Here is a 13,626-nt window from a genome sequence, read left to right as displayed (position 1 = left end):
GTGGATCTCGGGTAGGGGGTCTCGAGCTGTGGACCTTGAATCGATGGGTTACAGGGGACGGAGGAGACAATGTTTACCCAGGTTCGAGCCCTCTTGAGGAGGTAAAACCCTACATCCTGCTTGATTATATTGATGTGGATGAGAATTATAGAGTTGATCTACCTCGAGATCGTCTAAGCTAAAACCCTAGATGAGTCAACCTGCTTATACGAATGAAACCCTCTGATTTATATAGACACCAGGGGTTTCTAGGGTTACATACAACCGACCTCCAGCCGGGGACAGATGCGCCGATCTAGCCTACTTATCTTGGATGACACATCAGTCTTTGGAGATTTCCTTCCTGAATATGAGGTCGTCACACATTCCAGTCTTCAACAACAAGGCCCATTAGGTCGGTCTGTAAGAGATGGGCCGACCGTCCGAGGACCCCTTAGTTCCGAACTCCCTGAGTTGGTGCCTCCAAGGGTCCAATTGATTTGACTTGGTTCTCGTACTTGGTGTTTCCTTCTATGTGATGATTTTCTATTATATTTGGGTTCATTTATCATGAAAACACATTAAACAAATGAATTCACAAATACATGCAGTCATTAGTTGCTAGTGGCAGCATCGTAATTATACTCTCAAATATTCTGTAATTATTTGGTTTAAACAATGGTGTAGTGAGTGCAAAATATTACTCATCACATGACACCGCTAAAATGAGACATGACGACGAGAAGCCTATTTCGATCGCACCACCGCATTGAAGCCACCTTGGCGAGATCTTTAAGCATGATCCCAATGCTAGCCAACTCCATCTCCTCTCCAATCAACAGACTGCCGCCTTGCCTCTCCTCTACTCCCCGCACAACCGTCGGTATCCAATCCAATCGTACGCCGACGCGATGGGTAGTTCACACACTAGCGCATGATTCTCGGCGTTGAGGGGGGAGGGGGTTCTCTCTACGGACTTGGCACCGCCGCAAACGGTCTCTGAGTCGTTATCCTCCACGACGTCGTCGACGAATGATGATGTCCTGCTCTACTAGGATGACGAGGAGCAGCATTAACCGCCCCCTCCTTGCCGAGTCCGCGCAACAGACAAGGAGTTCTAGCGATAGCTGGAGGTCTTGCTCGAGCAGTTGCTCCACCTTTGTCGTCGCCCTCGCCATCTTGTTGTCGCATCAAGAGAAGATGTCCAATTTGCGGGACACCATTAAAAATGTCCTTAAGATACGTTGTAGTCTTGTATATGAGATATGTTATACTCCATCCGTTCCAAAATAAATGATGTAAATTTAATAATATTAAGCTAATATAGCTTTTATATTAAAGCAACGATACTTATTTTTTGATAGAAAAGTACAAGGTGGGAATTTGGCCGAGAAAAGCCTAAAAAATCGGCTGATAGTTAGCACAACGGAACAACTGACAGTTTGACGGCGGGGCCCACACGACATCAGCAGTGTACACATGTAGCGTGGATCCAAGTAAAACCAAGACGGCGGAACACGACTCGACGGCGCGGAGCAGCCAATCGCTGGCTTCGCGTTATCTCGTCGCCTCCGCCCCATTCACACTCCAGCCGCTGCTGCCCCTTTCTCCTCTTAGCCCAAACGCTCCTCGCCTCGCTCCCCGCCCCGCCGATCTCTTCTCTTCTAGGGTCGTCCGCGATGGCGGCTCCGGTGGTGGACGCCGAGTACCTGCGCCAGGTCGACAGGGCGCGCCGCGCCCTCCGTGCCCTCATCGCCTCCAAGGGATGCGCCCCCATCATGCTCCGCCTCGCGTACGTACGCCCAGCCCCTGTCTCCTGCTCCTACTCCTACTCCATACTGCTGCTTGCGTGTGCTCGTCTGCTCCTGGTTCACGCCGCCTGACAGCTCTCGAGGCCTGCGATTTAAACTAATGGGTTTGGTTTATTACTGCCGCGGCCCGCAGATATCAAGCCTCGCTGGCCTGACATGGAGTGTTCAATGTTTCTCGTATCGGTTTTGGGCAAGTCAATTTGACAAACACCTTACGTGCATGGTTTTGGAGATTCGAGCGATTACGAATTTCGGCTGTATGGCTACGATTATTTTCTAACGAGGAGGATATGGTATTTAGTTCACATACTGTATAGTGTTGTACAGTGGCATGAGAAGTTGAGAGCTGCCCCACATGCCAAATGTTTGCAGAATCGCTTACCCTTCTCGCACTTCGATCTCTTGAACTTTTCTTTACACGTGGTGTTTAAGGGAGATGGGTGCTATTATATGCACTTTGGAAGAAATATGTGATGTATTAATAGGATCAGCTGCCCATGCACACTGGGAATGCAAGGGATACAAACTTTGGCATCATCTGAAGTTCTGAACATGTAGATTTATTTTTTGATGTGTTGCAGGAATCCAGGTATACACTGCTTCCTCTGTATTGTATAGATCTAATAAGTAACATCCATAAAACTAAATCTGCCTTCCAGTTTTTTTGCCTGTGTGGTTACGGTTTGTGTGTCTCCTGGAGTCATATGCTTTTCCATTGGGAAGACTCAGTTTCTCCGGTCTCCCTTGCAGATGGCATGATGCTGGCACCTATGATGTGAACACAAGAACTGGTGGTGCAAATGGTTCAATTAGATACGAGGAAGAGTACACCCATGGTTCAAATGCTGGCTTAAAAATTGCTATTGATCTCCTTGGTATGTATTATTTACCCAATACCCAATATACTAGTAGATGGCTTTGTAAAAATATTCATTTTCTTATACGAGGGCCCTTTAAGCTAAGGAAATATGTTTTGGGCATTCTCCTTAGTTTCTCATAATCTAAAGTTCTGTTTCTATTGCTGTACGCCATGCAATGGCTTAAGGACAAGATTGCAACTGATTTTCCTTTGGCAAGTTGAACAATTTAGGATGATTGCACACGGAATTTAACAGTACCCTAGTTGGTCTGTTGTAAACTATTGCATACTTATGTATTCTGCTTTATTCACATCACTGCATGTACAAGTGAGAGAATTCTTAGAGGCTTCCATTTTATCTTCTGAGAGGGTCTTGACAGAATTGCAACTTTGGTACTAATAAAACTGTGCAAAATCGCACGACTAACTAATTTCAGAATTGTTGGTTTATTGTTGTCGTTCCTTTCTTCACTGCTGAAATAAGTGAAATTGAACTGTCTTTTGTTGCCAGAGCCTATTAAAGCGAAGCATCCAAAGATTACATATGCAGACCTTCATCAGGTAATTGACAATTTGGTTGAGTCGGCTCGTCTAAATTAAGCGAGCACTGACAGCTAAAACATCTATACTCTTCCACATATGTGAGCTGATGCTCCCTATTGAGTACAGCAAATATGTGAATTCTATAGCGATTTACTAACTACATCTTACTTCCAGCTTGCCGGAGTAGTTGCAGTTGAAGTCACCGGGGGTCCAACCGTTGAGTTCATCCCTGGAAGACGTGTATGTGAAATATCATTTCTTCAGAAATGGATGCATTGTTCCTGATGCTTATATATTAACTGCTTTGGACCTGAATCAGGATTCGTCAGTTTGTCCCCGTGAAGGACGCCTTCCTGATGCTAAGAAAGGTAACTATTGCTTCTATTGTCTCTACCTGTCAATATTTTCCTGCTATCTCAGCAATTGATCAAAATGTGATCTGAGAAGTTACTATGGCCAATGGGCTAGCATATCAAATGTAGTCACATCGATTATTTTCTGCACCAGTCTGCTCAGTCATACTTCATACTCTTGCCATTTGATACTTTTTACAGTGTGAGATGGGATTTCAGGCATTTCTAGCAGTACAGTTTTCTGGCTGTACTCCACCAACCTCCTCATGTACAGTTTTTACATGCATTTTTCTTGAGGAATTGGAGGCTAGACTACTCTTACCTTCATGTATTACCTGTATACTGGCCATTTTACATGTTATACTACTTACTTTATGCATGTTGATCTATGTTTCTTTTGTCATTTGTTCATGTACAAGAGCTGTCTTTCTTTCTTTATATGACCAGTCTTCTAGGAGTACTTGCTGCACCTTGGAATCATATCCCAGTAACTGAGAAATGTATCTGTACTTTTTCTTCATGAGCAGGTGCACCACATCTAAGGGACATCTTTTATCGAATGGGGTTAACAGACAAAGATATTGTAGCACTATCTGGGGGGCACAGCCTGGTACTTATTGTATTCTGTGAAGTAGGCGCACCCGTTCATCAGAAACATGGTATTTAATTATGGACCTCTTCTCTCAGGGAAAGGCGCATCCTGAAAGGTCTGGGTTTGACGGTGCATGGACTCGTGACCCTCTGAAATTTGACAACTCATACTTTCTGTGAGTTGAATATAAAGCCATAACATTTACTAGTACTTAATTTGGAGACTAGATTGGAGAAGGAGAATCAGTGTAACTGAAATGCTTGTTAACATCACTGCAGTGAGCTACTGAAGGGGGAATCTGAGGGTCTTCTGAAGCTCCCTACTGATAAGGCATTGTTGGATGATCCTGAATTTCGACGCTATGTGGAGCTTTATGCAAAGGTGCACACAGTTTTTGATATTTCCATAATCCAGCATTCAGATTTAGAACAATTTCTTATCCTTTGTGTGTTGCAGGATGAGGATGTTTTCTTCAAGGACTACGCTGAATCACACAAAAAACTTTCTGAACTTGGCTTCACACCACGGAGCAGTGGCCCAGCATCTACAAAATCAGATGTTTCAACTGCTGTTGTACTTGCACAGAGTGCAGTCGGGGTAGCAGTTGCTGCAGCTGTAGTTATCGCGGGCTACCTGTACGAAGCTTCCAAGAGGAGCAAGTAAGGGGTTCGTGAGTTCTTGGATGACATTCCCTTATTTAGTAAGTATCAAGTTATTATTCTAAAAAAATAAGTGCCAAGTGCAAATAACAGAACTCTAGTGATGAACAACCAACAGTAGTCTCAAAATATTTCATACATTCTTGAGGACATCTCCTTCATATATACATCATACTTGAATATTTCAGTGACAATGAATGCTTACTATTGAAAGCATTTTTCGGCATGTATCTTGTGTAATACGAAATCAGTTGCTTATGTCGTGAAATTATTTCTCAACCTACTGCCTGTTCGGGGACTCCGCTCCAGGCCTCTGCTCCCGGAGCAGGTGGAGTTCCAGTTAAAAACCGCGGAGCGAGTGAATATAATACTCTGCAGATTCTTAAATTCCATTTTCACGGAGCCGGTTGATTGCCGAATAGCTGCCTAGTATGCATATTTTGACCATTCAACAGCGACAACAAGCTGTTCCAACTTGTTTGAAGGGAATTTGGTGTAAGCAGCCCCATGATTTTTTTACTTGTTGAGTACGAACCGTGTGTCACGACAGAAAAGTGAACGAGTTACGTTGTCCTTTATTTTGTCTAATACTCCCTCCGTCTCAAAATAAATGTCGCAAATTTATAACTAAATTGATATAAATTTTATACTAAGTGAGCGACACTTATTTCGGGATGAAAGGAGTATATGGTAACATTTTATATTATGAACCCGGTGACAGGGTCGAAAATGATTGTGTTTACGATAATGTTTTTCAAAAGTAGTCAAGTAATAGTTACAAGGGTAACCGACACGTGAACTTTTTTTTCGCGAATACGTCTACATAGCATATCTTTGCATTGATAGAAGGGAAACATAACGTATCTTTGTATTGATAGAAGGGAAGAAAGTTAGACGCGTTCATGACGATCGAGTGAGAGGGGGAGAAGTGGGGTTGCTCAGCGTTCATGACGATCGAGTGAGAGGGGGAGAAGTGGGGTTGCTCATGACCGACACGTGAACTCGCTGATGATCCAAGCTCATCAAACATCCACCTGCGTAATAGTCTATGATATCCTTATGTTTTAATACTAATGAGCGCAATTCTAAGCAAGGGCAACATTGATGTTCTTCAAGTGGGCTCGCCTTGACCAGAACTAGCCTTGGTTTTGCGATTGCGTGCACAACATAATTAGTTACTATTCCCTTTGTTTCTAAATATAATTTTTAATTTTTTTTATTATGAACTATAATGTATATAGACATATTTTAAAGTGTAGATTTTTTATTTTACTTTGTATGTAGTGGAATTTTTAAAAGAATTTATATTTAGAAACGGAAGGAGGACTAGCTCATCAGCTTTGGAATTGGAATATCCCTGGGACCAAACTCTTCTCAAACTGAAGGAGAATCTCAAGGCTGAATTCATCAAGGTCAGCAATTGGAATTGAAAGTTCCATTTTCTTTGGATTTGAAAGAGTAGCAGCCTAAAGCTGAGTTGGGTCTGGGACCAAACGAACAACATAGTCACACATTCACATAATGAAAGTAATTAGCCTGCAGTGACTTTGGAATTGTCTGGAAAACAGAAAACTGCAGCAACTTTGGAATTGTCTGCAAGCACAGAGTCACAGCGATGGTAAGGTAGGGTGGCGTAACTCTGCAGACGGCACACCCCTAATTCCATAGGTCCATATATAAGATAAGAAATTTGGTTCCGCATCCGTCCGCGGATAGGAAATCAGTTCATAGATATTGATGTGTGGGCCGGCCATCCAAAGCTATAAGTCCGATTACATTTCAAATGAATTTGAACGAAAATGAACAATTTAACTAAATTCAAACAAATATTCATTTAAACCAGGATAATTTTACATAAAACAAGATGATATACTTAACGATATATACCTAGGTATATGTCGGGCTAGGATGGGCTTCGGGCCGGACCAAAAAAAGACCAGTGCTGAAAACCCTGGCCCGAGCCTAGCCCGGCCTTCGGGCCTAACAAATTGGGACCAAACACGAAAACGCCCAACGGGCCCGATCGGTCTGGCCCAATTATGGTTAAAATCATGTTTCTAATAAGTCCGAGCCCGGCCCGGCCCGATCGTCGGGGGTCATTTTCCAGGCCCAAGCCCGGCCCGATGGGACAGTTAGGCCCGACCCCGCTCGGGATTTTCGGGCCGGTCCGTTCGGGCCAGGCTTCCCAACGCCACGTCTACTTGATGGTGACCTCAAAGGCCATCGGGCTGACCTCCCCCGTCATCATCACCGGAGTCGTTGTCAAAGTTGTAGTCGCGGGCTTCAAGCGGCGGAAGGGGGCGATGTCGAGGCAGGGCTTCTCGGTAGCGGATGATCCTCTCCGCTTCCTCCTACGTTGTGCGCAGTGCGTCCATGGCTGATAACCCACAAGTATAGGGGACCGCGACAGTTTCCATGAGTAGTATTTCATCCTAATTTATTTATTCGACACAAGGGGAGCCAAAGAATATTTATTGACGGTTTGAGTTGTCAATCCAACCGCACATGGGACATCTTTCTCCAACAAGGATTTAGTGACACAACAAATTATAGTGGCAACCGTAACAATGATAGTAACAAAATTGGTAACAGTACTAACGGTAGTAACAATAGCAACTGAGTAGCAAGTGTGATAGTAGCAGCAGTAGTAACTTAGCAAGATTTAGTATATGTAAAGCGTAGGCACGTGGATCGGTGATGCATAATGATTTAGATGACATTGATCATATAACAGTTACACACTAGGGCAACAGAGAACTAGCTCCAATTCATCAATATAATGTAGGCATGTATTCCGTATATAGTTATACGTGCTTGCGATAAGAACTTGCATGACATCTTTTGTCCTACCCTCTCGTGGCATCATGGTCCTATTGGAAACTAAGGGATATTAAGGCCTCCTTTTAATAGAGAACCGGAACAAACCCTTAACACATGGTGAATACATGAACTCCTCAAACTACGGCAATCACCAGAAAGAATCCTAATTATTGTCATCTTAGGGTATGCGGATCAAGACACATAATAGGTAGCTACAACTTTTTTTTTGCGAATGAAAAATTTCATTGATTAATCAAAGGAGTCTTTCTTACATAGGGTATCAACCTCCTCCGGTATTCCACGCAGCCAAACAGCCGTACGCTGTTTTACATGTCTGATGTGGGCAAGAGCATCGACGGATTTGTTCCTGGTCCTTACTACATGCGATATCACATGTTCTCCCACCTCTTCGAGGGTTCGCTTGATCTGCATAACCATGGTTGCACACGGTGATCTGTTCATGCCATCTTGGGTAATCATCCGAGCCGCTGTCAAGCAATCCGTCTCAACGATCATAGGCAGTACACTCCAAGCTCTCGCAATGGCTATCCCCTCCATACATGCCGCCAGCTCCGCTTCGAGTGCAGAGGGGCAGGAACGGAGGTAGCGGAAGGAGGAAAATATGACTTGGCCGTCCTCGCCACGGAGGATCATGCTTGCACCGCCAGTATGATTCTCGGCATTGAAAGCCCCATCTACATTCAGCTTTGTCCATCCCGGAGGTGGTTTAATCCATCATTCTTCCAGTTCATTCGTGTGCCTATTCTCCTCCTGATTTGTTATTGGTTTCCACTTGTGGGAAATCGCCATCTTCCCTTTGGCAATGTGAGCGCCCGGATATTGCTTTATACACAAAAGGGTTTCAATGTAACTGGACAAAAATCGTGTGGAAGCTTCAACAGGCGGAGCCTTTTTGCCACGGGTCAGTTTGTTGTGGACATGCCAACTTCGCCACATGGTCATCAACACAGGTAGGCGCTCATCAGGTATGCACTGGTCAAGTAGGTGGAGTAGCCATTCCGATCCGGTTTCCGTACATCCTCTAACTTCGGCATCCACCATGATTTCTCAATGTCCCTCCATAGGCATTAAGCGATCGGGCACCTACAAAGTGCGTGAAAAGTGTCCTCTCCTTCCATTCCACAAATGACGCAGGTGTCTGTCACCCCAATATTCCGGTGTTTCAGATTAGCAGCAGTAGCAAGGGAGTTTGTAGCAACCCTCCAGGCAAAAACCCGCACCTTCGGGGGCGCCCGGCACCCCCATAGTGATTTCCAGATGGCTCGAGTACCATCAGGTACCCTACTCGACGCAGCCATAGCCGATCGATACTTTTCGTTATGAGCAAGGTGGTAAGCCCTGCGGACCGAGAACACTCCTTTAGGGTCTGGTGCCCAAGCAAGAACATCATCCACAATCCGGTTTGGGGAAGCCTTGATCGCGCTAATTGCATGGACATCCACTGGTGCGAAGTAACGGTTGAGAAACTCCATGTTCCAGCGTCCATATTCATCCATCAGCTACAACTTGCAAGATAGGATCCAAATCCCTCTCATATTCATGAAAACATAATAGGTTCACATCTGAAATCATGGCAGTCGGGCCCTAGTGACAAGCATTAAGCATAGCAAAGTCATAGTAACATAAATCTTAGAACATAGTGGATACTAGGAATAAAGCCCTGTTAAACTTAACTCAATTACATGATCAATCTCATCCAGTCCCACCATCGTCCAACAAGCCTACAAAGGAATTACTTACTCCAAGTGGTTAGCATCATGGCGGTGTTGATGAAGAAGGGTTGGTGATGACGACGGCGATGAATCCCCCTCTCCGGAGCCCCAAACGGACTCCATATCAACCCTCCAGAGGAAGAATAGGAGGTGGTGGCGGCTCCGTCTCGTGAAAGGCAATGAAAACTTCTCTCTGATTTTTTCTCTCCAAAGAAGTGGTTTTATAGGACTGGAATTAGGGTCGGAGGATCCATGTGGGCCCCACAAGCCATTAGGACGCGGCTAGGGGGGCCTGTTGGCTTGTGGCCCCGTGGCAGCATTTCTCCGAGAGGTCTTTGCTCCATAAATCCTTATAAATGCCAGAAATAATTCAAAAAAAGTTTCATACAATTCTGAAAACTTTTATTTCTGCACAAAAATAACACCAAGGTAGTTCTATTAAAAACAACGTTAGTCTGCGTTAGTTTCATTCAAATCATGCAAATTAGAGGTCAAAATGAGAGCAAAAGTGTTTGGAAAAATAGATACATTGGAGACGTATCAACTCCCCCAAGCTTAACTCATTGCTTGTACTCAAGTAATTCAGTTGGTGAACTAAAAGTGATAAAGAAAACTTTTACAAACTCTTTGTTCTTTTCATTATACATATGCTTAGCTAGTGTTCAAGTTTTCAGCATAAATCATAAATAAACACATCCATGATAATAATTTAAGCATCATATCCAATCATGGCAATACATAACCTACTAATAAGCAATAATAAGATATCTCACATGCAAACAATTTGTTAAAACAATCACGATATAATATGGTGGTGTGGTATCTCGCTAGCCCTTTGTGAGACTACAAAACATAAATGCACAACACCTCTAAGATTTGAGGAGTGACTTAATATTATAATTCAGAATAGGAAATATATTAGTCATACTCATATCCAACATTGGCTAGACTGAATGCATAAAAATGAGCATAGTGTTCTCCAGTCTGGTGAAGTAAGAGGTTGATGACTTAACGTAAAAAGTAAATAGATAAGCCCTTCGAAGAGGGATGCATTGATTTGTAGAGGTGCCAGAGCTCAAGCTTATAAATCAGGATTGAAAATATGTTTTTTAGTGGTGTTCTTTATTGTCAATGTTACGATAAAGGTTTCAGTATCTTCCATGCTAAACTCATCATTGGTCACTACTAGGGAAAAGCCTAGCAGTAGCGCGGGTTAAAGGGCTATCAATAGAGCGGGCGCCCGCACTACTAATAAGGTGATACAGCTAATGCTTAGCAGTAGCGTGTTTGGGAAGCGCTACTGCTATACCTACTTAGTAGTAGCGTTTTCCAGAAGAGCGCTACTGCTAAGTGCATTAGTAGTAGCATTTCTCTGTGCAGCGCTACTGCTAAGTAGTTGTAGCACCTTTCAGAAGCGCTACCACTTCCTGCCAAACCGCACTACTGTTATATTTTCACATAATTTTTTTGGTAGCGTAAATCTCAAGGCGCCGGTTCTTCTATCGAACCCTCCGTGGCTGCCGCCCGATGATCTATGTACCTGCATCGTCACATGATTCGATAATATGCAACATATATATTTGAGCAACACAAAGAGACAAAGTTTAGCAAAAATAGAAGCATCATATCATAAGCATAAACAACAAAGTTCATCGTAGCCAAAATGCCCTAACTAGAGTGATCTTCGCTAGTTGAGGAGGACGGTTTAATTACATCACAAAGTTTCGTCGTGCATAACTCAAAGTTTTGTCATAAAGAAAGTAGTGACTAAACGGACATATTTTCATGTATCGTCAATCACTCCAACATGTCGTGCCATCCTTCCAAATCAGGGAGGAAGTCCTCGAGCGAAGTAAAAGGCTTCATGTCGAGACGCTGAGCGGCTATGCGTGTTCGGATGTCTTCCCGCGACATTTTCCCTTCTTCGTAGAACATCCCTATTTTTTCGACGACCTCCTTCATGATGACTTGGGCAAGTTCACGCTGGATGTGATAGAACGCAGCTCGGAGTCGATGATCCGGGATATTTCCTAGGTTCTTTGCCCATTGCAGAATATCGGCATCACCGCCGGATCTAGGTGAAATGCGAAGGTTCTGGTGATCCCATATGTACTCCAACATGTCGTGGAGGACATAAAATCCACCATTGAGACTAGCTACCGGTTGCTGGATGCAGAAGAAGTCGGTCTTATAGCCGAAGCAGGGCACTCAGTTATTTGTCTTCGTGAGCGTGATCTCTCCACCCCGTTGGCCGTACCTTAAGATAGCACTGTTGATAACAGACTTGATGTGGGTGTAATCCTTTTTCTTCATGTTCTTCGACGAATCCAAGTAAAGAGCATGGGAGAATCGGGGGTAGAGGATGATGAGGATGGCGCGCCCATCGCTGCACACAATATGTACACCTCAAATTAGCCTCCACGCATGCAAATGAATGATTGAAATCGAAGGAAGGATATCCACGGATGACTTACATGGGATGATAAGGCAGGAGAATCATCTCCTTGTCCTTATTGCAGACCATGAAATCGACGATGTAGTTCCTCGCGTATTCATGGTGCGCTGGGCAGACTGCCAAGAAGCCCTCGTGCATAAAGTGCAGGTCAGCGACACAGATATGAGCTATCTTCTCGCGTTTAATGATGTAGTTCATGTACAAGGCATAAAGGCGGACGAATGTAAAATCCAGCTTGTTCACGTGAAACATGTCAAAGATGTAATCGAATCGAAGGAAGATCTTATCCATGGGGAATGTGTGGACGTACAACCTTTGCTGCGACACATTAACCACTAACTTTCCGAGGAGATAAGGCTTTTCTCTCTCCGCAGCACATCATCATGAAGTCTCCTTAGATCATCGTCTATGGACTCTATTGCTGCCTTAGGTAGGATCGTATCACCGGGGATATGGTATTTCTCCGCACCTCTGATAGGTATACGGTCTTTAACCCAAGGCTGCAGAGGCGGCTGGCTCATGGAAGTAGATTTGCCTTTCCTCGATCTCTTCCTATGCTTCTGTGCTCCCGGTTGTTGCTGGGTTGACGCGGCATCTGGAGACTTAATACATTCATCCTGTGGCAATTCAGGCATCAACTCATCACGCTCAAACCCTGAGTCATGTTGCTGAGCCATCAATCCTCCTCGTCATAGGCGCCGGTATTTAGATAATGTAGACGGTCATCATCCTCGTCCATGGCATCATGGATTGCTTCTTAGACGACGGCGACATCATCAGCCACTAATGGAGCCTCTTCCTCACGCCGCCCGCTATCACCCGACACAACAGGTGACGCTAATTGGGAAGGTGTTCGTACCTTGTTGAGGCTGCTTGGTCGTGGGTGTGCTCCCGACTGCCCCCAGACGAAGCAGACTCTTCGGCCACAAACACGACCCAAGTCTTGCAATCGCCAAGCCGCCGCAGGGTATCGTCGTCATCTCCCCCTAGTGGTACCGGAGGAGCCAAATTCTCGTGGCCCGGTAAGACACTGGCCGCGGAAACCTTGAAGACGTGAGGGGGGATCGACCGGCTGTGGAACGATTGTTCCTTTGGCTTCACTATCGTCGCCTTCCCCACATCCATCGCCTGGCTGCTAATGGTGTACAGTATGGTGCACGGGGTTTTGTCGGCCTGCAAATACATGTCTGCGACATGATACATCCGAAAGGCAACAAAAACCTGAGATTATACATATATTGAAGAGGGCCGGTGTGATAGGTAGTTACCATGAGGCTGTCGAGATCAACCAAAGACGAAGCAGGTGTGGGAGTAGGAGCTGGAGCAGGCCCGAGAATGTCACGGGGAAAGTCCGCTGTCTCTTTTTCTGGATTTTGCTTGGTCCAATTGATGACACGCGGTAGCCAGGTAGCTAACGAAGATGGAACTTACGATCTTGCGACAACTACCGCTGCTTGGACTATCTCAGCTGATTTCTTCTCGACCGCAATCTCAACCAACTTGTCGATGTTTTTTTTTAACTTCCGTCTTTGATTTCTCTCCTCGGTGTCCTCATGGTAGTACTTCTTCCATGTGGCGCCGTCTCCGACGCCGTACACACGTCCATACGATGACCGAGTGTCCACCGGGAGTCCTTTCAGTATGTTCAAGGCCCGGTTGAATGGGTTGTCCCACTTGGGCCTCGCCAACGCCTCAGACGGCGAGTCGCTTTCGGGCGCAATCCTGTGCTGCTCTTTCTACAAAAGGAACGTGTATCGTTTGCAAATGACACTGAACATGAAGTCGAATTGATCAGAAGCTAATATTAGAGGGTAAATTAATA

At 44.7% G+C, this 13,626-nt stretch overlaps 1 protein-coding gene across 1 annotated transcript; it reads left to right on the top strand.

Moving 5' to 3' along the window:
• Positions 1–1,495: 1,495 nt before the first annotated feature.
• LOC123407919 (probable L-ascorbate peroxidase 4, peroxisomal) lies at positions 1,496–5,022 on the top strand. Its single transcript, XM_045101161.1, has 9 exons — positions 1,496–1,771; positions 2,541–2,665; positions 3,161–3,210; positions 3,367–3,432; positions 3,512–3,560; positions 4,073–4,155; positions 4,233–4,312; positions 4,416–4,518; positions 4,594–5,022. Exons 1-9 carry the CDS (start codon positions 1,659–1,661, stop codon positions 4,798–4,800), a joined length of 876 nt encoding a protein of 291 aa, XP_044957096.1. The 5' UTR covers positions 1,496–1,658; the 3' UTR covers positions 4,801–5,022.
• The last annotated feature ends 8,604 nt before the right edge of the window (positions 5,023–13,626 follow it).

Source organism: Hordeum vulgare, chromosome 7H (assembly GCF_904849725.1).
Source record: "Hordeum vulgare subsp. vulgare chromosome 7H, MorexV3_pseudomolecules_assembly, whole genome shotgun sequence".
In the NCBI taxonomy this organism is placed as follows: domain Eukaryota; kingdom Viridiplantae; phylum Streptophyta; class Magnoliopsida; order Poales; family Poaceae; genus Hordeum; species Hordeum vulgare.
The sequence above is the reverse complement of the archived record's forward strand: the minus strand, read 5'-3'. Positions and strand labels throughout refer to the sequence as shown.

What these genes read in the sequence shown, in the direction of transcription:
- LOC123407919 (XM_045101161.1), top strand. Translation starts at nt 1,659, where the DNA reads ATGGCGGCTCCGGTGGTGGACGCCGAGTACCTGCGCCAGGTCGACAGG. An exon ending in AATTGCTATTGATCTCCTTG is followed by an intron (nt 2,666 to 3,160) that starts GTATGTATTATT and finishes TTTTGTTGCCAG; the next exon opens with AGCCTATTAAAGCGAAGCAT. An exon ending in ATGTGGAGCTTTATGCAAAG is followed by an intron (nt 4,519 to 4,593) that starts GTGCACACAGTT and finishes TGTGTGTTGCAG; the next exon opens with GATGAGGATGTTTTCTTCAA.